The 25,940-nt window shown below is 32.8% G+C and overlaps 2 protein-coding genes across 3 annotated transcripts in view; one reads left to right on the top strand and one right to left on the bottom strand.

Annotated features, from left to right (window-relative positions):
• The first annotated feature begins 9,603 nt into the window (after positions 1-9,603).
• Positions 9,604-15,590, top strand: LOC132280929 (flavonoid 3'-monooxygenase). The gene is made up of 3 exons (XM_059782680.1): positions 9,604-10,123; positions 12,250-12,708; positions 14,718-15,590. The coding sequence occupies exons 1-3, from the start codon at positions 9,659-9,661 to the stop codon at positions 15,357-15,359; spliced, it is 1,566 nt and encodes a 521-aa protein (XP_059638663.1). The 5' UTR covers positions 9,604-9,658; the 3' UTR covers positions 15,360-15,590.
• Positions 15,591-22,646: 7,056 nt separating this feature from the next.
• The window catches only part of LOC132284656 (DExH-box ATP-dependent RNA helicase DExH14), an 87,981-nt gene continuing 84,687 nt past the window's right edge, over positions 22,647-25,940 (bottom strand). For both annotated transcript variants that reach the window (XM_059786780.1, XM_059786781.1), the window contains 4 exons: positions 25,398-25,568; positions 23,476-23,622; positions 23,273-23,404; positions 22,647-23,192 (listed from right to left, as the gene is read on the bottom strand). In XM_059786780.1, coding sequence (XP_059642763.1) covers positions 23,112-23,192; positions 23,273-23,404; positions 23,476-23,622; positions 25,398-25,568 — 531 coding nt within the window. In that variant the 3' untranslated portion in view covers positions 22,647-23,111. The remainder of the gene's footprint in view (positions 23,193-23,272; positions 23,405-23,475; positions 23,623-25,397; positions 25,569-25,940) is intronic.

Here is a 25,940-nt window from a genome sequence, read left to right as displayed (position 1 = left end):
CTAAAAATAAGAAATTTAAAAAGGAGTAGTGCTACAAAAATATATAGATTTTAGAATGATTTGAATGAACACTATTGCAACAAAAAGGGAATATATTTTGTGCTATATAGTGTAGATTTATTTTTATAGTGTGTTTGATAGGGTCCGCCGTAATAGGTCAAATTTTTTTGAGGTCCTAGGCGAATGTGAGGTCCAAAATTTTGAAAGGTCCTACCAAAACAAAATTTTGGGTTCAGTAATACAAAATTTTGACCCAAATTAAAGGCCCTAGGCGACCGTTTGGGTCACCTAGGCTCAAGGCTGACCTTGTGTTTGGAGTACTGAATGAATGTTTTGAATTTAAAATAATATTTAGTTTAAATTTTTAATTTCAAATTCAACAAACGGATTTAATATTTTCAAACATAGCATTAGTGTATTAGTAGTTGTACTGCAAAATAAAATAAAAAGAAAACAAAAGCAAGAAAGAAAGAGAGTGATATATTTGTGTTGTGTGTACCTTCATAGATATACGTATATATGAATCACCTTTCTACATTCCCTTAATATTTTAATTAAAAGAAAATTGATTTGTAGAAAGTTATAAAGATGGAGTATTTCATAATTTGACATGACTTAGTGATGTAACCTCCGAGAGGCCTTGAGTCTAACAAAATTTTCAAGATGTGATGTAACCTCACAAATTGATACACGGGGAATCTTGAATTGATAAGAAAAGCAATACAAGTTATTACATGTTAAAAGCACAGCCATGCTTAACTCTTACCTAACTCCACTTCAAAAAGGACACAATTACACAATAACGTGGTGGATGCCTAACCGCCTAAGCTTTAATTTTTTTTTTTTCGGAAGTTGCTTAAGCTTTAATTTCCCCCATTAGCGAATGGAACTCTTTGTGCCACGTGTCCTGTACGTCTCTTCGTCAAACTGCTTTCTCAAAGCTCCTTTCACCGTCATCCTTTATGATTTACTCTCTCTCTCTCTCTCTCTCTCTCTATATATATATATATAAATATATAACTACAAATAAGTTTAGTACTTTAATATTTCAGTATTTTTTAAGTAATTTTTTTAAGTTTAGTACTTTAATATTTCAGTATTTTTTAATTAATTTTTTTAAAAAAAAAATTTCTTTTCAAACGCAATTTTTAAAAAAGTTTCTATAAAATTCTACCGCATAATCACATATTACATATTTTATTATATTTATTATTTATTTATTAATATATATATTTCATTCCTACTACCTATTTAAAAAAAAATAAAAAATTTAGTTAGAAGAGTTTCTTTAAAACTCATTCGATATATTACCTGTTTTATTATTTTATTTTTTAATACATATTTAAGTTTTAGTATTTATTAATTAATGTAAGTAAAATACACGTGTGACGCACGTGAGCAAAAGTATTTGTATAAATATAAAGTAAAAAAATTGTAAAGGATATATATATATATATATATATATATATATATATATATATGGTATATAGAATCTTAGTTTGGGATTTTATTGGTATATTTTGATATATAATTGTTGTTACGAATACCGATGAATTCATATCTCTCGCATACATACCTCTACCTCTCGTGCACATGAATTTATTCTATCATAATTAATAGACATTCGAGATCAAAATCCATTGATCTAACTAATACAATATCATCAATATTATATAAAAATAAATAAATTATATTTTATTAAATAAATGTCATATTACATTCATTTATTTTGATGGGCATTACATAAACTCTGACACCTGCTTCTCCATTAATCCATTCATATAGATTGGGTTATCACCGTTATTGATCGACCTTCGTCATAGGCATAAGTCTCACCCCCCTCGATGTAACACGCACTAGCTTTCTGCCAAGTGATTTTTCCTTCTTGTCAGTTGGTAGTACTCCCTCCGTCCTAATTTAAGTGCCGCGTTTGGGGAGTAGTAATTTTTAAGAAGACATATGGGACATGCATTGCCTCCCTCGAAAGTTACTAACTTACTCTTTTAAGTTTTGAATATTCAAGTTTGAAATTTTAAACTCTAAGAATATATATGGAAAGATGTGAAATAGATTATTTGAAAAAGGAAAGTAGACAATTATTTTGGGACAGACCAAAAAGGAAAGCATGACATTTTTTTTGGGACGGAAGGAGTATAATATTCCAGGGAAGTTATGTCTCTTCTTTGAAATAAAAATTCACAATGATCTAATGTCAAGACTCCTTCCTTTGTAAGTTTCACCTTGTAAAGTTCAACTCTACTTATACCTTGTCCATCATAGCATCTCGAACAAGAGTTCCATCATGCTCTTTATATTTTAATAATTTTTTCATCGTGTGAAACTTTAAATTAAATTATTGTTTTATCATGAGTAGTTCCTATATTTTGTTTATGTTGATAATTATAATTGAAGCATTTTGTGTTTTTTTCTCTTTTTTATTAATAAGGCCAGTTGCACACATGATTTTGATTCTTTCATTTCCAAGCCAAATAATTCGATTATTGTTATTTTGTGTGTTTTATTGTTATTAACTGGTATTTGAGAACTAATTTTGGTGATTTTTTTAGAAAATTAGTGGAACTTCCTCCATACATTGAATCAGTGTATTGGTCTAAACGATATATCTTTTGGCTAGATCAAAAAGTAGTTCTAAGGATCACATTAATAGCAATTATAAGCTTGCTTGTGACGGTTTCCTATCCAAAGGGTTTGAATGGATGAATCTTCTTGTTGATTCTGGAGCTAAATGCTTTGAAGAAATAGGATGAGTTATTGTCTCCTTCCTGAAGCCAAATCACTGTCTGATCATAGCTTCTTCCTCTTCCAACTTGCAACTGAGATTAATACAGTCTTTTCTTGCAATCTGAGGGCTTAGCATGATGATAAGCAATCAAGGTTTGCTTGTGTAACGATCCCCACCTTAGCCAGACACAATATTGTTCACTTTTGGCTCCCCTAGACCAGAGACTTTTCTAGGGAGTCACCCATCCTGGTACTACTCCAGAGTTAAGCACAAAATGAGTTAGCTCCCTTGTTGCTATTAGGAAGTTTTTGATTATTTGTCTCTGGGACTTCCTCCAACCCATTTTTGAGTTATTTCATGTCTTGTATACCATCCATTTGGACACAATTGATGATTCAGACCTAGTTGAAATGATATATGATACTTCATTCGTGTTCAATGACTAGTTTACCCTTCACTTCTGCATTTGGGTTTCAATTCCTAGTTGGGTTTCTTTTATTTCACTCATGTATCAGGTTATAAGGATTTGGGGTATGATAGCTTAACAAGAGATAATCTCTTTTTTAAGCTTTTGAATTTGCGTTATAACAACCCACAAGCACAATATTGTTCATTTTTGCCTCCCCAGACCAAGACAAAGACCTTGTGGGTGGGTGTGTGTGAGCGTGTGCAAGTGGCGCCAGTAGAATACCAAACTAGATGAGTTATAGGTGCACAATTCCACATTGCCTAAGTATAGAGGGGGTGTACTATATGTAGATTCAATACTCTTTTATGATATAACGCGTTTTGAAATCGTGATGGCCTTGAACTCACTAGAACTCCAAAGTTAATCGTGCTTACCTGGAGTCAGGAACTGACCTATATGTTGGACTAAAAGGGGGGGGGGGGGGGGGGGGGGGGGGGCAATTGCACCCCCCCCCCCCCCCCCCCCCCCCCTGAATTTTTATTTTTTTACTATTATGCCCCACTATTTTTGTCATTCTGATATATATACTAATGAAATATTACCTTTGTCCCCCCCCTAAAATTATTTAAAAAATTAAGTTATTGACTTTAAGGATTTCATCCAAGGACAATCTAGATGTTTTTATGATAACAAACCATTAATGATGTTTAAAGACTAATGTTTACATTGAGTGTTATATAGATTATTCACATTCAAATAATGATCCCAATGAAGCTATAAAGATCATTCCAAGTATTCCATTATTAAAGATCACATCAAGGAAATAAATGGATAAAAAGAAGACTTGAAGTTGTAAGAGCCAAATCTAAAGTCCATCCAAATATAGATTGGACTACAACGAGCAAGCAACTCAAAGAAAGAAAGAAAGCAAGACTACCTCAAAGCATACACGATCATAGATAAAGCTTGAAGAAATTGGTAAATAGAATGGTGAGTGTTTAGGATTCAATGTCAAAGTATTTATGAATCTATTTGAAGCTTATCTCTATAGGATCATGCATATCATCCGTATCATTCACATGTTTCTATATCCATTAGCAATAGATCGACTATGCACTTCATTCACATATATAATTGACGTATGAAGTCATAGCTAAAGAATGAATTAGTTCAAGCTTGCTTAAGCTTTGAAAGGACTCAACACTTGTGCTAGAATGCTAGGACCATGCACACCAATTACATGATTCACCTTGGTCTCTAGAAAGTAAATGTTAAGGCTTAGAACTTATTTATTCATTTATAAAGCCTTTTGTTACCATGCCTTGGTAAAGGACATTAAGACCCTAGTATGCACCTGATGAAATACTGTCTTTTTTGCTAAGTATGAAAAATGGCTAACTGTGAAAAATGAATTTTTGAAATAATGATTATTTCAAAATAATTTTTCCCGGTAATTACTCCTTACACTTCAAATAGACAAATCTGATTTTATAAGATTTTTTCATAAATTCTACATTGATCTACATAATGATTCATTTTTACCAAAACTGTCAAAAATCCAAATTTGTACTAAAACTGAATTTCTACATTTTGATTTAGTCGAATTTTAATTTTCTTATATTTTTTAATGAATCCAAATGGGAGGTACTTCCTTATTTACATTGTAAACTTAAAGTAAATGAACATATAAATACTGTAAAGACATTTACTTTAGATTCTGAGAGTCATTGTTTCGACCGATCGAAGCGGACTGTTAGCTAACCAACAAGGCACTTTCAGCCGACCGAAAGTGTACCATCAGCCGACCGACACTTAGACAAAATTTGAAATAACGGCTAGTTTGACCATAGAACCTTATGGGACCTTACCATATTGCCCCTAAACGGATTTATTCTTCAATGGGGCTATAAATACACAGTGTTTGGACATTGTGGGTAGGCAAGAGAGCCAACAGTTGAAAGACATCATTAGGCATTAAAGAGAGCTTTTGTTCTCACATTTTCTCTTCATCTCTCTCATTCATTTATATATTAATATTGAGAGATTTAACTAAGGATTCAAAGGGCTTTTGCTCTTGTTCGAATCTTTATAGAGCTTTTGCTCTACTCTACACTTGAGAAATTCTATTGAATTCATAAGAACTTTTATTCTTCACTTATATCATCTTTTCTCATTCATCTCATCATGGACTTGAGCTTCATTTGATTCATTTACTACTTTAGTCTTGTGAGCTTACACTTGTACATTTATCTTTGAGAGATCTCTTGTAGTACTTCACCGTTCTTCTTACAAACACTTATAAAGGGTTGGTTTGACCCATCGGGTTGGTGTGACCCAAAAGAAGACTAGGAGAAGGTTATTATCCTTGCAAGGAAGATAAACAAGGTCTTGCTTCATGTAAAGGTTTGCTCTCTACCAAGAAGAAGAAGCCATTGTGGATTGGGAAGTCTCAAGAGGAGTCTTGAGCCGAGGAGTAGAAGTTTTTGAACCTCGCTAAAATTGCCGAGTCATTGTTTGTAATTTCTCTTCCCTTATCTCTTTTACAATTGTGTCATTAATTGTTTACTTTCATATCTTGATTATTGCATAATTGTTTAAGTTGTTGATTAGAAATTGTAAATTTATAAATTGTGAAAATTGGCCATTAACTCTATTCACCCCTCCGAGTCAATTCTTGGGTAACATAAGTATTGCCCCACCCCCCCCCCCCCCCCCCTCCTTTGAGTTTCTAGGCCTGTCCCTGCTTGGAGTAGTACCAAGATGGGTGACCCCCTGGGAAGTCTCTAGTTCGGGGGAGCCAAAAACGGATAATATTGTATCGGGTAGGGTGAGAGTTGTTACATATGCAGTTAAGTAAAAAATGTGGACCTTGTACTCCAACCTAAGAGTCATTTGAGAAGTTTTAGCTCACATTACAATTGGACTACCGCCCTCCCCTCCCCCCACCCAACCCAAAAAAAAAAAAAAAAAAAAATCATAGTAGTCATCTTAATCATGTGTCACATATAAGTCGTCTTCCACTTTTGACATTGGAAGGTGCTCCAAAAGTTGAAATATCTAAAGGGTAACTTTTTATTTGGCTTGGGGTCATCAAGTCTAATTAAGATTGGGTAGTGTTTTGAGATTGAGGGAGGGAGGAAAATACACTCTGACTGGGGGATATGTGTTGGTCTAACTAATGTTAATTAATAATTACCATGTCAAGTTTCCTTACAATGCAGGCACTAGTTAAGCTTCTGTTGGTTTAAGTGAAGTAGAAGCCAAAGAACCTAAGATCCTCTAGTTCAGCAATGATAAGCCCCTTCCTATGTGTTTAGAAAACGGACTTTTTAATGCAAGAGGTCGCTTCTCAAGGTCAAAATATGAATGTGGTTTCGGAAGCTTTTCTAGTCAAATTTACATTTATAAAAACCACAACTACAACTAATGAAGTATAGCGAGTAGGGATCGTCCACAGGGATTATACGTGTTGGAATTTTACTTCGACTCTAGCGTATCAAGAGATTGCAAATGAGGGTTATTTGTTTGATTACACTAAGATGCAAAGAAATTAAAATGCAATTAAAATAAACTAGTGAGAGATAGGGATTTAAGAGATATGAAGGGAGGTCTTAGGGTGTTGGAATCACCACTTAGCTCATGTAATTAACCACTTGTTTTCCATTAATGGGGAATATATTCTTGCAATCTAGATGTGGCCACAAACATAAACACAATTTGCATGTAAAAGTGTGAACTATCTAATACAAGAATGAATTGTCTACCTAACCAACAAGTAAACTAAGTGTAGAACAACCCACTAAGACAAAAGTATAATCCATCAATTAATTAACAAATGGGTCTAATGAGAGCACACATCAATTTAGAGAATCATGGAATTTGCAATAATAAGTCATAGAATATCAAATCATGTATAGATTGTCTACCTACCTACAAACACGAATTAAATTATAGAACAATTAACCCATCAAGCATAAGTATAATCCATCAAATTAATTGACAAACCCATTTAATGAAAACTCATGCTTAGCCATCACTAAATCCTTAATTAATCACACATAGACATGCAACCAACATAGAGAATCTAGTGTAGAAATCAATTCTCAAATAATCGCACATAAGACAACATGTAATTAAAATAGAAAATTATAAGGAAGAATTAAATCAACAATCACAAGGCTAAGCACTAATCACAATAATATATATATATATATCCCCAAAAATAGAAATACAAGGGTTCAGATTACACAAGACTTAGGGCTCATCAAAACCCTAAGTGTAGATCTAACCAATCATGGAGGAGGTGGATGTAGTCATGAAACCCTCAAGGGCAAGCTCCAAACATAGCTCCATCTTCTTTTTCTTTTTCTTTGAAGCTTTAGAGAGAGAGAGAGTATGTGGATCTAGAGATGGGTTCTTGAGATGTGCCTCCACTTCCCTCTTTTCTTCTAACCCTAATCTCTAACTTTCTAGAGAGAGAAAACTACAACAATATAGAAATTACATTGTAAAAATATGGATCTCCCTACAAGAATGGTTAAATCTCTCTTATATACAAGGCTTTGAGAGCCTAAAGATGTGAGAACTCGGCCCTAAAGTCTCCCCTTTCAAGCACAGCCCAAGTTGGTTTGAAATGAGCTTTAGATTTGCTTTTTAATAACTTTTGCGAACAGTTCGATCGATCCAACTTTTCTTCGATCGATTAGAGTTGGTTCGATCGATCAGACTTTTCTTCGATCGATCAGATTTGACAGATTTTCAGCATCAGCCTCTTTTTGCTCCAGATCAGTTTCACTAAGACTTGGTTTGACTCTAAAAAGGCCTTAAGAAGCCATTTTTAGCTCGTTTTAACTTTATTGATCTAAAAAAGGAAATAACACGAAATTAGTCTAAAACGGGAAAATAAATTAGATAAAGGTCCTAAAAACACTCAAGTTTAAAGGGTTTAAAAGTGCACTTTTCAGTTCTTATCAAGCAGCACGTTGACATTCTCTGAATTTAGTGATGGTTGATGTTTATTTCCTACTATCACCTTTGTTTTCCCTAGGGTGTAGTAAAACATTGAAGTATCCTAGTAGAATCCAAGGGGAATTGGAAAATACAGAGGAGTGATGAATGATGTCAATCCATAAATCCTTTCTATCAGAGGTATCATTGCTTCCATAAATGAAAAAGACAATAATAGTTCCAACCCCTCCTCTCCTTTTTTAGGATGGAGATGTTATACCTTTGGGCTAGAAGCCCTTTGGTACTTCACTCCTTTCTTCATTTTTAATTTCTCATATACATAATAAAATTCTTTTAAATTTTAAAATTGGGCTTCCTAATTGGACTCTCATATTAAACTTGCCATCTATTAGAGTTTTTTGTCCGACATTAGATTTGAATGGGAAATGTCATAGATATATATATGGGTGGGTATGCAAAACTACTTAACAACTTAAACTTTTGGATCAGAGGGCAAACGCTCGACTCGTTATAAGTGGTATCAAAACTGGACCCAGTCCTTGATCAATCCGGTATCAACCCAAGCGCCCGTTCCACCAGCAAAATAAGCAAGGCATGTTGGTCTGACCATAGATTCTTGTCTCATATTGGATCAGGATGAAAAATATCATGAATATTATATGGGTGGGTATTCAACAATACCCAACAACTCATTCCCGACCCAATTGTTAATTTTGTCCTACCTAAAAACGTACTTTCCAAAATATTCCTTGATTTCCTTTGTATATTTACCCTTCTGTATTGTTATTACTAATTGATTTTTTTTTTTTTTTTTTGAAAATAGTCCCAATTAATATACCTCAAGTACTATTTTTTATTCAAATTTGATTTTATTAACATAAAACATATAAAATACAAAAAATATAAAAATTAATATAAAACATTTTCATTTAAACTTGACACCTACAAAATTCTTTTAATGGCTGGGCTATCATGCTTATCTTCAATAATATGTACACTTCAAACTATATTCAGTTCTACAATATGTCTACTTAAACTTAGTAAAAACATTGTAAAATAAGATGATTTAAAAATGAGTAGAGCTTTTGAAATACATCGAATGGCTGAAAAACTTCAATAATTGGCCAAATGTTAATATCGATTGTTTGGTTCTACTCATCAATAATTTTTCTTTAAAAAGTCCTTAAAATTAAATGCATCAGCAAATATGGGCCAAAATTATATTAAATGTGTGACCCAATTAAGGCCATGTTTTTGGTTCAAAGTCAACATAAGGATTTAATCCAGATATATTTATGCACGAAAATATATATATATATATATATATATATATATATATGTAGTGAATTAGTTAGATAGCTACCTCGTGCCATCTAACATTCACATGCGTACAAATGAATGCCACCTACCACCGCCTCATGATCCGTACCTTATCTGTTACATCTATGTATTTGAAAGTCTGAATTTAGGTACCCATTAATTATACCTACCACTGCAACTCCTTTATATAAGTTCTACATATTTTCTCTTTCACAAATATGACCACTATGGCCTTAATTCTATACACACTAGTCATTGGGTTCATCCTATATTTCCTGGTTAAGTACCTTATTACAACCCTACTAAACCCACACAAGCAGCACTTGCCACTACCACCTGGTCCGAGACCATGGCCGGTCATCGGAAACCTGCCCCACCTCGGCACCATGCCGCACCACTCCATCGCCGCCATGGCTCGAACGTACGGGCCGCTCATGCACCTCCGGCTAGGGTTCGTGGACGTGGTGGTGGCCGCGTCTGCTTCTGTGGCAGCGCAGTTCTTGAAGAGCCATGATGCTAATTTCTCGAGCCGGCCGCCCAACTCCGGCGCCAAGCATATTGCTTACAACTATCGGGACCTTGTGTTCGCGCCCTACGGTCCGCGGTGGCGCATGCTGAGGAAGATATGCTCTGTCCACCTCTTCTCCACCAAGGCTTTGGATGACTTCCGTCACGTGCGCCAGGTAGTTACTCTTTTTTGACTTTTTTTTATTATTATTTTTAAGAAGCCAAAAAAGAAAAAGACAAAAAAGTCACACACACACACACACATATATATATATATGTCCATGCCTTTTTATATAGATTTATATAAAACTATTTATAGGGGTGCATCCAGTGAGTCTAGTGAACAGAAAATGATACAAGAGGCGACAACTTTGAACAACATATCATCATAAAAGGAGTAAGGGTCATTTTAAAATTTTCACAAAAATTGTAGGTAATTTAAAATGTTTATGGAGTGGTGAGCTACAATTAGGTATATTTTAATGTATCATAAAAAAAACAAGTGGTATGTAAGGATAAAGATGGAGTGTGACTATAGTCTTCCATCCCCTCTATACATATACTCTTTTCGTCCTAAATTTTTTTGGGAGTGTTTTGAAAATTTTAACTTTTTATAATAGAGGAGTTTTAATATTTTTTATTGTATTAATAAGACTAAATTTATAAAATTATCCTTGCTAAAAAATAAAAAATAAAAAATATTTCGTAATTAGCGTATAAGTTAATACCAAAAAAATAATTTAGATATATTATAAAAATAGTACATTTATTTTTAAAATGAGACATATATTTTGTGATATCTAAAATTGAAAGATGGATAAAAAAATTTTGGGACAAAGAAAATATATATATATAGTATATAATAAAAAAATGATTTTTTATTTATTGGCGAATAAAAAATTTCTTCACACCAAAAATGGAGATTGTTTAATACAATTTAAGTACAAAAATTATAATTATTTAACCATCACCATACTTGGTGTGAATTTTTATTTTTGGTGATCCAAAAAAAAGATCACACGTGGTTAAATATTTTATTTATAAATTAAGAGTCTTGTGGTCCAATATTATCTCCTTTACTTTTTAAAGTGAATGGTGATAATTTGAGTCTCCAAAAGAGTCAAGTGAGTGTGTGAGTGTGGTGTGAATTTTTATTTTTGGTGATCCAAAAAAAAGATCACACGTGGTTAAATATTTTATTTATAAATTAAGAGTCTTGTGGTCCAATATTATCTCCTTTACTTTTTAAAGTGAATGGTGATAATTTGAGTCTCTAAAAGAGTCAAGTGAGTGTGTGAGTGTGGTGTGTATGAATTTTTTACTAATGACAATATATATATATATATATATATATATATATATATTGTTTAAAAATAATGATAGGGGGAAATATCTATCTTTTTCTATGTACTCGGTTCATCTCAGTCCACGTGCAAGTTTTGATGGTCTTAATGCAGACAATTAAAGACCGATACACAGTACTAATTATATATATATATATATATATATATATATATTGTTTATAAATAATGATCGGTGGAAATATTTATCTTTTTTTATGTACTCGGTTCATCTCAGTCCACGGCAATTAAAGACCGATACACAGTACTCATTCCGTACCAATTTACTTATTCATCTTTCTTTTTGAGTTATTTCAAATTATCCGTCCAAATTGTATATTTCAAATCTTTTCACAAAATAGTCTTATACTTTAAAAAAAATTCAAACTTAATTTTATATATATATATATATATATATATATTCCAACTCAAGATGGCATGTTACTAATTTTAAAAAGAAACAATGTAATAATTACATGTAAAAGAAACATTGCAATAGTTGCATGTGCAACAAAAACAAAATTTATTTATTTACAAATAAAAAATTATTTAAAAAAAAATGAAGATTTTCTTAACCTTTTTATTTAATTTTTAATTTTTAATTTTTTTTACATCAGACAAGTAAAATAAATGTTCAAGTAAAGACACACCTAATATATATATTTAGATAATTTAATTTTGATTTTATAAAAGTTAAAGTAAGCACTGGTGCTCTCAAACGCTGAAAAACTCCAAATGAAAAGGAGAGTTTATAGGAGGAGCTTATTGATAAGGATTTTAGAGATTTAAGAATAAATAAACAAATTAAAAATATTCAGTTTTATTATTTGGTAGTTAATAAAGAAAATTTATAATATTGTTAGAATATATATATATATATATATATATATTTTTTTTTTCTTCCCATTTTAGATACTAACATTTTTCTTCTTTAACAATAACCTCCATGGTTCAACGTGCAGGATGAGGTGGCAGTACTGACGCGCGGCCTGGCGAGTGCCGGTCAAACTCCGGTGAACCTGGGGCAACTGCTGAACGTGTGCGCCACCAACGCACTAGGGCGGGTGATGGTGGGGAGGAGGGTGTTCGGTGACGGAACGGATGCGAAGTCGGACGAGTTCAAGCAGATGGTGGTGGAGCTGATGGTGCTGGCGGGTGTTTTCAACATCGGTGATTTTATCCCAGCCCTTGATTGCCTTGACTTGCAAGGCGTGGCTTCTAAGATGAAGAAGTTGCACGCTAGGTTCGATTCATTCTTGACTGCCATCATCGAGGATCACAACATCAACGGTGCTGATCAATCAAATTGTGGTGGGTCCCAGAAGCACACCGACTTGTTGAGCACCTTGATTTCGCTTAAGAATCAGGTTGATGACGAGGGAGGAAAGCTTACCGACACAGAAATCAAAGCCTTGCTTTTGGTAATTTACTTATCCCCACTCGTCCTTTATTTATGGATAAAGTATAATAATAATAATATTCCTGTTACATAAAAAGAATCTGCAAAAAAACACATTCCTCTTCGTGTCTCTTACTGTTAAAAATATTTGCAAATTGTCTTATAATATCAGTTGACCTAATTTTGATAATTTTTTATTTATTAAAACTTCAAAATATCCTTAATACCCGAACTTTTAGTATTATAGTAATAATAATAATAATAATAATATTATACAAAAATTATCTAAAAAAAACATTTCAAATTATTAGTAAATGCCAAGTTCAAGTCCTGAAAAACCTATCGCGTCTTAACCCGCGCTATACCTGATTTTATGAGTTTTTCGAAATTTCGAGTCATCCCAAATTTTAATAACCGACTAACAGATAAGTATTAAAATAAAATAAAATGTTATATTCATTGGCCTAAATGGTCGAAAGGTGCAACAAATATCAACCAAACTATATTTAATATGATCTTATAGTAAAAATATGACCTCTTATGATGAATCGATGGTCGATAATACTATAAATAATCTAATTTTAAATATAAAATTTATAAGCTATTCTTATATTTCAAGTTCTTTGGAATTTCGGATTACTAAAATCTTTGTCTAATTTCCGTTTAAAATTTAAACTCAGTTTTATCCCACAATTTTAAGTACCTTACCATTTTTATAAAATTTTTGATCGAGAATCGAGTTGCTAGGTTAGTCCCACCCATGATGTCTCACTCCATATCACAGACACCAGTTTAATAAAGGCAGTCTAAGGCCTACCTCTGAGTTTATTGTAGTTCAAAATTTGGGATCCTTTGCAATTACATACATTTCCTTTTCATAGGCTGAGATAATAAATAAGTCAACAACTTTATGTATGTCTATAAGAATACATATATGTGTGTGTATAAATTTAAGCAAATTGTCCTCTATCAAGAGATCTAAGTTGGGGACCAACACAGAGAGACAGAGGGACCATTCTTTGGTAGCTGTAGACTGGTAGTTTGGACTCACTTCAATTATAAACCTTCTCAATCTCAACTACATCACTATGTATGCCACCCCATTTGTGGTGAAAAAACAAACACTCTTAACACCTACTATTGTGTGAGAAAAGACACAGTGGGAACATATTATATTGACAAAGTACTGTATTGTTTTAAGACTCAAAACGAAACAGCTCAACTTTTTAGAAAAGTGATTTATACAAATATAAATATACTTAGAAATACTCTCTTTATAGTGTGAATAAAAAATTTATCCGTATCAAATATGGTGATGGTTGAATATGATTGTTATATATTTTTTAGATTCTCGAGCGAAAAATTATCCCTATAATATGCATATGGATAGTATAACCCCACTATACATTCTGAAAAATTCTTAAGATTTAATTTTTGAGCAAACAAGAACCTGAATAATGAAAAGACTAAAATGAACCTCTTTTTTTTAATTATTTTTTATTATTTATTTATATATATAAGGGCATTATTGGAAGAGAAATAAGTATTTTAGGAATTTTATATCTTAAAAATGTTGTACATGACTAAATTTATAATCAAACAGTGACCTCAAGCTCTTCTTTGATCATTTTTCAAGATTAATGCACTTACATACAAAAAAAAAAAAAAAAACAAATCTTAGGGGTGATTTTTGCCCAGCATTTAAACATTCGTGGTGTTTTTCTTCTTTGCCCCCTTTTTTTATTTTTATAATCATCTTTTTTACACTTAAATTATAATAAGCTGTTATCATATTTGGTGTAATTTTTTATTTTATTTTTCCTCATAATGAACAAGAGATTATTACTCATATATATATATATATATATATATATATATATATATATAAAAGATGAAACTAGAATCATGTGTGATGCTAATTAATTTACAAATTTTTGGTCCCTAATTTTTTTTCTTTTTTTCTTTTTTCTTTTTGTGGTTTCTTAATGCTATTCCTGGATCTTTCTAAGTTGCTGATCAAATTATTGACAGGACTTATTCACGGCAGGGACTGACACGTCATCTAGTACAGTGGAATGGGCCATAGCAGAACTTATCCGCCATCCAAAAATCCTAGCCCAAGCCCAAAAAGAACTGGACTCGGTGGTTGGGCCAGACCGGCTTGTAACCGAGTCCGACCTAGCCCAACTAACCTTCTTCCAAGCCATTATAAAGGAAACCTTCAGGCTCCACCCATCTACTCCACTCTCCCTGCCACGAATGGCAGCCGAAAGCTGTGAAATCAATGGCTACCACATTCCGAAGGGGTCAACACTTCTCGTTAACGTGTGGGCCATAGCCCGTGACCCGGATGTATGGTCCGATCCATTGGAATTCAAGCCCGACCGATTCTTACCCGGTGGTGAAAAGCCTAATGCTGATGTTAGAGGAAATGATTTTGAAGTCATACCTTTTGGTGCGGGCCGGAGAATATGTGCCGGGATGAGCTTGGGCCTCCGGATGGTCCAATTACTGACCGCAACCCTAGTTCATGCCTTCGATTGGAAGTTGGCCGAGGGTCAATTGGCCGAGAAGCTGAACATGGATGAAGCCTATGGACTGACCTTACAGCGAGCCATTCCATTAATGGTGCACCCACAACCCAGGCTAGCGGCCCATCTGTACGGGCCCTAGGGACCTTATCAATTGAATTATGTTCTGTATGTTACCTTTATATATATATATATATATATATATATATACATATAAATTAGGGGCGGGGAATTGAACACGGGAATACTCGGGAGGTACACCTGTGTTTGCAAAACTTGGTAGTATTTTAATATATGTCATATCTTGACTTTTGTTCCATCCCTTTCACTAAACCAAACAAAATAAGTGAAGAACGCCTTCCTTTTCTCGGCTTATCTATTCTATTTCATCTATTTCTGCATACTTTTGTCCAAACCCACCCTCAGCATGCAGTTAACATAAATTAATATATGTTGTACATTTACTATTTATATCGAGGTGTATATATTTTCTTTTCTTTGCCAATTTGTGTCCAACAAAAAGATAAAAAAGAAGAAGATGAAGTATGGTTATTAATTTCTGTTTTATTTATTATTATTTTTTTTTTAAAAATGAAGCGATTTTAATTGAGTTTTAAGACGTTAGAGGAGTGCTAGAGGCCTAACGCGACTGTCGCTCCATAGTCACTATTGTGATTAGTTGCTCATTAATTGGGTCTTTTCTATTTTTACTAGCATAACATTTTAAAGAAAAAACTAACCTTTCAATATCTGATGAACCAAGAGGGGGAGGGGGGGTGAATTGGTTTTACTTCTTTTCTTTAAAACACTCAGACACTTTTCACAATCAAATATAACACAACAACAATCTTAAACCATTCACAGATCAAACCATGTTCATGAACCCTAGTCTGTTACAAGTGTTTGATAAAACTTCACAGCCACAAAGATACAAGGTTGTTACAAGGAAAATCCTTTACCCAAAAATCAATTGATATACACTCAGCTGTCTCACATGGGAAGAACTAGTAATGGGCTAACCTGGGCCCAGGTCCAATTGAAAAAAAAAAAAATAGTACTATTGTTCCTATAAGTCCATGTATAACTCTTCCTCTTCCTATTAGCCCAACCCAACCCATAGTAGTTATAAAATTTACAAAGGTCAAACCTTAAATATGAGTAAGTCCACGAATCATGGATATGTTCAATCACAAAATAAACCATAATAAAATATAATATAACCCAACCCAGTGAATCAAACACATTGTTAGTTTATGGAAGAAGACCTAAACTCTTCGTGTGTAAGGTACTAAGGCATATGTGGATGAATATCATGGATTATTATTGTTAACACAGTGAAATATTGAATTTTATTTTTGTAATGTAGGGGGGGGGGGGGGGGGGGAGCTTTGTTGATGACTTGATAATTTATTGTTAAATTGGGTAATTTATTATATTATAGATTAATAACTAGTCAGGGGCGAAGTATATAGGTCTTACTTTTTAATTTGAATTTATTGATAAGGAACATATATATCTGGCATTCTTTTAGCTGTTTGTTTTAATACTTATATGAAGCGAACTTCAATGGGTTCTTAACTGTGAAAATACGTTAGAGTTTAGAAGTGTAAATGTGTTAGAAGGTTGTAGATTATTGGGTTTAACTGAATAATTGATGCATGATAATTATGTATTTAAAGCATGGATGACACACTAAGCAATTATGGGTTTATTTATTTTTAGCCCTCTCTACTTTGCAATCCTTGCTCCGCCCTTACTGTCACACCCTAGTTAACATTGTGCACACAACACTCCCCTTGTCTTAAGTACCCCTGCTTAGACTAATATAGTTCTCACAACTCTTCAAATACATGATAAAACATGAATAAACATCTTACAATAGCTGTTACATGCAAGAAATTAATCAAAATGAATACACAGCTACAAGATGAAAACAATACAAAAGTACTTGAACGATTTATGCGGAAATGAGGTTTGAGTACTCAAAATGAAATGCAGCTTCAATAGAGACCCAAACTTGATTCCCATAACCTTATCTCGCCAAAATATACTTGTTCAGATGATGAACATGATGAATATAGCAAGGTATATCAATATGAACTCAATACAAGGCTTATTTTTTGCAGGATACACAAACTGGCTAGGTTTGAAGGTTCAAATCCAGAAATGACCAAGGCACAATTGAAATCTCAAATTACACAGCCTCAAAATGATAAAGTAAACTTGCTCAGATAATAAACATAATAGTCACAGCAAGATATCAATATATAGTACTCAAATCAGAAGCTATGCATCAGAAAATACACAAAAATTGAGGTTTGAGAGGTCAAAAGCTACTACAATGAAAATATGAACTATAACTTGGTTTTTGCAGATGTAAAATGTCATATCTAGGAACTCTGGAAATGCCTCACCACACATGTGACCCCTTGAACTAGCATCTTGCACCAAAAAACCAGTTTCACAAGGCCTTGTACTTGATCTTCATATGAATACACTCACAATATAGTTTTCTGAGATGAATTTCAGTTCACTCAATTGATCAAAACTCATAAATACTTATGTTCATTTGTTTCTCGAGTGTCTTACACAATGTAGCTCACAACAAGGACGGATCTATGTACAAGTTAGTGGGGGCAATTGTTCCCACCGAATTTTTTTAATTTTAGTAATATATCCCTTCTATTTTATTTATTTTGATATATATATTTATAAAATTACACAATCACTCCCACTAAAATTATTAAAAAATTACACTATCATCCCCTCTCACACAATTTCCTGACTCTGTCTCTGGCTCACAAACAAGGTCACAAAGGCTCACAAGAGGCACACACACAAAGTTGCTATCATAGTGGTACATTGTGTGCTTATGCAACCCTAAAAGTGGATAGAATTGTGCTACAATCCACCAAATCAACGAAGAGGAGAATATTATGAAATTCCATGTGTGAAAGGATAAATTTACCCCGGCGAAAGCAGCCTTTTTTGTCTTGTAGTGCAATATATATCAGAATACATATATGTACAGGTTTGTGATACAAATTCTAACTTGTTGCCAAAGAATGGTGCAACTGTTATAGAATTCTCTTTGAAGGACCACATTACACGTGTCAAGCATGTGTACTACTCACACACAAAATTACAGATTTGCCCCTAGAAGGACAGATGTCATTGTAAAACAGAATTGTGACTTGTTCAACCTACAACAATGGTCTGTAATATAATGTACCTTCTTCATCAATGAATTTTAAATGAGGTCACACAAACAGGAAATTACTATACTGCCGCCGAAGATGCCAGAAATGATTTATGCAAACCAGAACTTGTAAAACACAACAGAAATGGACATGTGAGCATACTTTTGACATTGTAAAGGCAAACCATAAAATAAAAGCTGGGACCAACATTATCCATCTCTTTCATTGGCCTTTCTTCACATGCGTAAATAAATTACCAACTTGAATGGATTCTTCCTTTTTTTCTTTTTCTTTTTCAACTGTCATTGTTTTTATACAGATATATAAATATGTATATATATACATACACAAACATACAGAAAATGTGGGTTTTCATGGTTATAAGTTTTAGTTGAATTAAAATTATAGAATTGAATTTTAGTTAAAGTAAAATTGTGCGAGAGAAATAGAGATGGGGATGGATTGTAAAGAAAGATACAGAGGTGAAGTGGTGATGTCATCGTAGCAAAGGATAGATGATAGCAAGTGATATAATAAATATTAAAAACTTGGAAATTGAAAGTAAAAAAGCGTAAAATGACTGGAGGAAAAGTTATTCTCTGTGCTTAGGATGAAAATTTTAAACAATGCTAATTTATAACTGAAAATTTAAAAGAAAATAGACCCCTCTTAAGAATTTTTTAGTCAAAAGCTTGATTCTAAGTGTAAAAGGCTATCCAGATGGATGAATATAATAAAGTATACTCTCCTAAACAATAGAATTCCTCTAACATAGTTAAAGCATCAATACAATAAAGTACGGAATATATCACAATCATACTTTATTTTAATCTTCTTTTTGTGAAGCCCTTGTGGTTGAAATTTTGTAAAAGGTAATCACTAAATAACAATGTAAAATTATGGATAAGCAATATAAAATCACATGGCGCAGTACAGAAGAAAATCCGAATTCTTCTAAAGACTCATTTAACAACCGTTTTTTGTGATTTCTATTGCAGAATGAGCAATACCATAGCAACCCTTTGTATTCTTCAACTACCTTTTTTTTCATACTATAAATACCCCCACTAATGCTCTTCTTCTTCATGAATTGCTTCATTACATTACATTATTTGATCTACATTTTGTTGTGATATATATATATTTATAGACACACACACTTGTATTTCAGAGTTGAAGCAAGACATCATGTACAACTGATTTTGGGTTTGTTTATTACTTTCATGTTTATTATAATTTTTTCAACCTTATTAAGTGTTTTATCTGTTGTAAGCCTTAATAAATGTTACTGAGGAATTGTTCATTTTTGGTTGTAATTGTTATAATGACATTTAGGCTCCGTTTCTTTGGACGTAAAATATTTTTTTTGAAAAATATTATTTTTTTGAGGTAAAATATTCTTTTATTTTTACTTTGTTGATGTTTGGCAAATGTCTACATTAAGGTTGAGTCCATCCGACTAGGCATGTAAAATAACTTGCCGAAAATTTTATGAATAAATTATATTTATTAAATTTTAATATTTTTTTCTTGACAAACAAACACCAAAAAAATAAAAAATAAAAATTTTAAAAAATATCTTACGTCCAAATAAACGGAAGCTTATTTTTTTTTGTAAGTTGTAGACATTATCTTTGTGGTTTTTATGGTTTACTTTTGACTATTTGTCACTGTCCATATGAACTAATTCGAAAGTGAAAAAACTACGATGGCTACCATTATTCCCAATTTTCACTATTATACTTATAATGTGTTATGAATAAGATGGGTTTTTGGATATATTTAATTGTTGATACATATTCGAACAAAGTTTTGCAATTGTTACACATGCATTATTTGAACGACCAGATGGACTAATTTGAAAGTGAATAGCGATTATTCCTAAAAATCACTATTATACTTGTAATATTTTAGGCATAAATATAGAATTTTTATGCATTTCATTGTTCAACCATTTAGAACACGTATGAGGATATGCTACTCTTACACATGGGGATGATTCAATTCAACTCTACTTGTGTGTGTAATATATATATATATATTGCATTGTATGCTAGTAACATGTTAGGTTAAATAATGTTATTTTGTATGATTTCATTAATCAGCCATGTTATCTAACACACAGTTGGGCACAATTTTTAGATCGATAAGAAGGTGTTCAAACCAATACAAGCAAGATTTTGACATGGAATTGCCTTATTTCGACATGTGATTTTATATTGCTTATCATACACTTTTGGGAATTATTCAATTAAATTAAGTTATTCCATTTTATTTTGCATTGTTTATGTTTAACATGTATGTAAAAATTTAGCATTTTGTTTGTATTTCATTGCAGATACATGTTAAAACAAAGCTGGGACGTGCAACTGCAGCTACTCTTTCGTGGTCATTGGGGTTCCAAAGAATTGAAAATTTGGAATTTCAGTTTTTTCATTTTCTTTTGGCATTTTCTACTTGTAACATGATAGGCTAATGATGGGAATTTGTTTGCATTTCATGGCTGATACATTATGTTGACTTATGTTGTAGGTTTATTATTTAAGTCCTTCGTATATGTGTTGAAATAATTAATATTGAAGACAACAAACGCTTTAGTTCTAGAACCAGGTGTTATAAAATGGAAACCAAAGTTTGCAAGGGAATTTAATACCGAATAATAGGCATACGATTTTTACAATGTATAAGTGGGTAGAGTTGAATTCAGTATCGAGATGGAGTATTTTGATAATAGTCGTAATAGTGGAATAATTACATTGATGTTGTTTGTTTGTTGCAAGGAGGGTGTTAGGGTGAAGAACAAAAGGGATATATTAACAAAGATTATCCGGGCTAAAACAAGAACCGGTTGCAGTACACGAATGCACATTAAATATAATGTCTCCAAGGAAAAATGGTTTGTTTATGATTTTGTAGAAACTCAAAACCATCGGTTAACATTGATGAATGCACCCACATGGTGCCACCGGCAGCGAAGAATTTCTACAGTCCTGACCATTGAGGTGGAATTGGCTTAAGATTCAAGAATTGTGGCTTGTAATTTATATGAGTTAATGGGAAGGGAAGCTGGTGGCAAACAATTAATTGGCAACATTAAGTTGGATCGACAAAATTATATAAAGACCCGAAGACAAAATGAGATTCAATATGGAGAGGCAGGATGACTTATCAATTATTTTATGATTCACACTTTTTTTTTTCTTAGTTGGTACTCATACACCGTCCTCTAAGGAATTGTTTACACTTAACAGAAATCGATCCTAAGACCTGACACCAAGACCCTGATCTTTTCCAACTGGACCAACCCCTTGAAATTTGTGATTCAACACTTTTAAAGGTCCTTCATTCTTCCATGCCAAAAGTTGATACAATTTGTTTACCCAAAAGTTAGTTTGTCAAAATCCCCAACCGGTTGATTGTGTTTTAATTCAATTCTGAAGCTATTACAGATTCAAAGAGATGTCCTCTAATGTTTTCATACTTTATTTTTAATATTTTTAAGGATTCTCTTACTTATAAATACTCAGCTTGACAAACTTACACAAGCTATATTATTGAATATTTTGTGAGCTTCTGAGAGAAAAAATAAGTTGAGAAGTTTTTGAATTTCTTTCCTTTTATTTTGAGCATTCACATTGAGTGTTTAGTGTAATGCCCTATATCTGATCAAACGGTTTTACATACAAACTTGAGTTTCTTTATTTTTATTTTGAGCATTCACATTGAGTGTTTAGTGTAATGCCCAATATCTGATCAAGTAATATAATAAGTTTACTTTACTCAAAAAAAAAAAAAAAAATGAGTTGGGTGTTGCCGATTAACATATAAGTACTGAACTTTTCTATAGCATAAAAGCACTTTCATTTAAAAAATTACATTTAGATATGTTCGGTAATCAATATAAGAGCTTTTAAGGTTTTAAAACTGCATTTTGAGTGACGATTGAATATTTTAAATTACTTTTTTTCATTACACAATTTTGTCATTTTTATTTTTTACATAGACAATTAACACTCCTTTGTTAATGAAGTTGTTATTATCAAACATAATAACATAATGTTAAAGGATATTATTATAAAATTAACAATATAAGTGTTTTAAAAAAACCTATTACCAACTAAATTAAAAAATAATTTAATTGTAAAAAGTCATAAGGCTTTTTATTAACCGCAATTTTTTGACAGCTTTATTGATAAAAGCTTACGCGATAATAAAATATGGACACCACATTAAAAAAACAATTGCCCTTAAAATAAGTAAAAATTCAAGTGAGAGAGACCTCATTATCACCCAACCCATAAAATTAAGAAAAGCTTCGAAGAATTTTTCATTTTATGATTAACATTTAAATTACAGCTCTTAATATTTTCAGTAGTTTTATCAAACCGAACTTTACCCTATAATTTTAATATATCTAGGGCAAAACTTGATTGGTCGTAGGCAGTGTCCCGTTGCCTTGATGCAGTTGGTTGAGGACATCCAGCTCTGGCTAGAGCAGAGTGGCGATTCTCAGTTCAGTTCAGTTCAGTTCAGCTAGTGTGCGACTCAAATATCATATTTGAGTTCATGTTAGGAGAAAGGCTGGATGCGGTACAGCAAAAACTCACAATTTCCATGTAAATTTTAGCTTCTGAATTGCAGGATTTGTATCTGTCTGGATCCGAAACGATTGCTCAAATCCCAGCTTTGAATTGCTACGATTCAAGGAGTTCTTCGATGGAGTGTTCTTGTTCAAAACCGAGATAACAATCTGATACAAGGATAAGCTTCATCCCCTGGCAAACACAACACCATCACCGGTTGAGATAAGAGCTGGAAAACATGTCTGGTTTTAAAAAAGTGATTGCATACTGACCTCAATGGCGGTTGGAGCGGATGGTAAGTCCATCTGGGTGATCAAACGGCCCGAGAATGAAACTCTCTTCAGAACATATAGTTCAGCGGTGGAGGTATTGCAAAGAACCAACCACCAAGCTTCATCTTTTACCTGTTAAGAGGAAAACATATCTAAGTTAGTCTTGCTACTGACAGGAGCTGGAATAAGTTTGAATCTTATACCTTTGGGAATCGAGGGGTAAAAGCTCTTGATGTCCTTCGCCGGGAGTTTGTATATTCCAATCTAATGTTCAGAGTTAATTTCCCACCCTCATGGTCCTTTCTCTCAAGTTTTAATCTCACTTGAACACGAGAAAAAAGCTGCAGATCCTGAAAAAATAAGAACTCAACTACTGAAATCATTATAAAAGTCATTTGCAGGGAATAAACCAAGCAGGTACACATTGCATCCATGTTACTGTGTAGGCAATATCAAAAAATAATGCTCATAAACTTAAAATATCGTAACAGACTTGACAGTTAGGGAAGAGAGATGAATTTCAAGCAACAAAACAAGTTAAAGGTATATTTTCATTTCTTCAGAAATTTTAGGAAATTCAAGAGTATCCAAGTGGCAGGAGTTGAATAAAAATCTTGATAAACAAACAAATTATCCAACCAAAACCATTCTTTTAAGAATTTCTATCACTTCCTGATTTTATTTTGTCATTGCTTCAATCTGTATAAATTGTGTTATGCCCACCGACTTGTCTAAACACAAATACTATGTCAAAAATTGAAAAACAGACGATTACATTTTAAATGCATGCATTAAAAACTTCAAAAATTGAAACATGATAAGATTACATATATTATAAATATCAACGCACTCATGTAGCAAAAATGCAAATGTTAAGATGGATGGTCGGAATGACTAGAAGAGATGGGGTTACTAATGATAGTGTAATAAAAAACTTAGGAGTGGCACCCATTAGTGAGAAAATAAGAGAGAGTAGACTTAGATGGTATGAACATATACAACGAAGACCTATAGATGCACCAGTAAGAAGACGAAGATTAGTTTCTATAGAAGGTAAGAGACAGAGAGGCAACCAAAATAAACGTGGAATAAAGTTATTAGAAATTAATTTAAAAAGTTAAATGTAATAGGTGTGATGGCGTGTAATAGAAAAGAATGGAAAAAGAAAAGTCATGTCGCCAATTCCATTCATAAGGAATTAAGGCAAGGATGATGATGACGCGATTATATATTCAGGCACTCCAAAAAGCGCAAGGTACTTTTTACATGGATTTGTGTTTATGTTTGCCACTGTGTGTCTGCATATTTATTTATATGTGTATACTAAGTACAATGTAGGCCGTTAGACAAGGATATTTATATAATACAGGCAAAATATTCCTTTTTTGTATACCGTTTAGTACAATACAGAAAAATGAATTCTTAGTTTACTTCCTTCGATTATTTAATGAAATCAAAAGATATCCCTTTTCTTTGTTAAATTTTTTGAACATATTTACTACTTTGCCCAGACTAAAATCCAAACCAGCACAAACCAACTCTAAAACATGATCAACCATCTAATAATTTTTTTGGCTAAGGAGTGACATTCACTAATGTGCAGAATAGGGCTAATGATCAACCATCTAAAGCATTCCAGCTAAAATCCTAGCCATTAGCTGCTTGTAATCCACATACAGGCATATGTCATTGAATCATTTCATATGTCAAACAAGTTATTTGATCTACCCTATGGATACGGTTTTTCATTCAGTCTCCTAAATGAGGATTGCTTGAATTTTCTCCATTGGCAGGAGCAATTAAAAAACTTGATATATCCTTAAGTAAATGGTGTGAGGCTAACACCCCAAGATACAGCGTTTATACAGCCAGCTCAGGAAGCTTCAAACAATGAACTGCTCAGCCTCATAATTTCACAAACTGGACATTTTTTTTTATTGTTGTCCCACTAAATATGGTTCCATAATGTAACTGCGGAAGTTTGATACTTTCATCAACATGGAAAGAGCTAAAAGATTGAAAGTCACCCTTTTCTTTTTCACTCGGATGAAAAAGATGCAGACACATATAATTAGGTAATGCATGAAATTAAACAAATTTTAATATCTCAGACAACAGCCTGCACCTGATATAATCTTGAAGCAGTTGAACTTCCAAGGACAGCCTGCAAAGTCGCTTTAGGAAGATCCAATAGTTGCTGGACATTTTGAGATCTTCTTTTAGTTAACGAATCCACAAGATCATCAGTCATGCATGGTAACATCCATAGAGCAGAATCCTTGGCGAACCATAAACCCTGAAAATAAACGGACAAAGTTATTAAAGAGGATGTTTGAGGAGATTTAACAAATTAAACCGATATAAAAAAGTAGACTTCCTAGTAGAGACGACTTCAATCTTTTGAATCCTTAAAAAACAAAAAGAAGAAGAAAAAGAACAGAAAATAAAAAGAAAGACCTTTGATCAGTGCAGACACTCCTCAGGAAAATTGGTACAGTAACGACAGTTATGGCTGTTTGGGGCGTGTTGAAGGATATAAATATTAAAGTTGCACCCTCTAACAGCTTAATCTTTTGGAGTAGATGGTAGTTGACATGATATCAGAGCCAAAGGTTTTGAGTTCAAACCTCACCGTCATCCTAATTAAAAAACACGTGTTAGACCAAAA

Source organism: Cornus florida, unplaced genomic scaffold (genome assembly GCF_030987335.1).
Source record: "Cornus florida cultivar Cherokee Brave unplaced genomic scaffold, ASM3098733v1 CherokeeBrave_3.0.0_Hap2_Chr11, whole genome shotgun sequence".
In the NCBI taxonomy this organism is placed as follows: Eukaryota; Viridiplantae; Streptophyta; class Magnoliopsida; order Cornales; family Cornaceae; genus Cornus; species Cornus florida.
Note: the sequence above shows the minus strand (reverse complement) of the source record. Positions and strands in the feature narration are given on the sequence as shown.

Bases quoted from the DNA above. Each gene is read 5' to 3' on its own strand.
- LOC132280929 (XM_059782680.1), top strand. From the start codon at position 9,659: ATGACCACTATGGCCTTAATTCTATACACACTAGTCATTGGGTTCATC. The intron at 10,124-12,249 runs GTAGTTACTCTT...TTCAACGTGCAG, and splicing joins ACTTCCGTCACGTGCGCCAG to GATGAGGTGGCAGTACTGAC. The intron at 12,709-14,717 runs GTAATTTACTTA...AATTATTGACAG, and splicing joins AAATCAAAGCCTTGCTTTTG to GACTTATTCACGGCAGGGAC.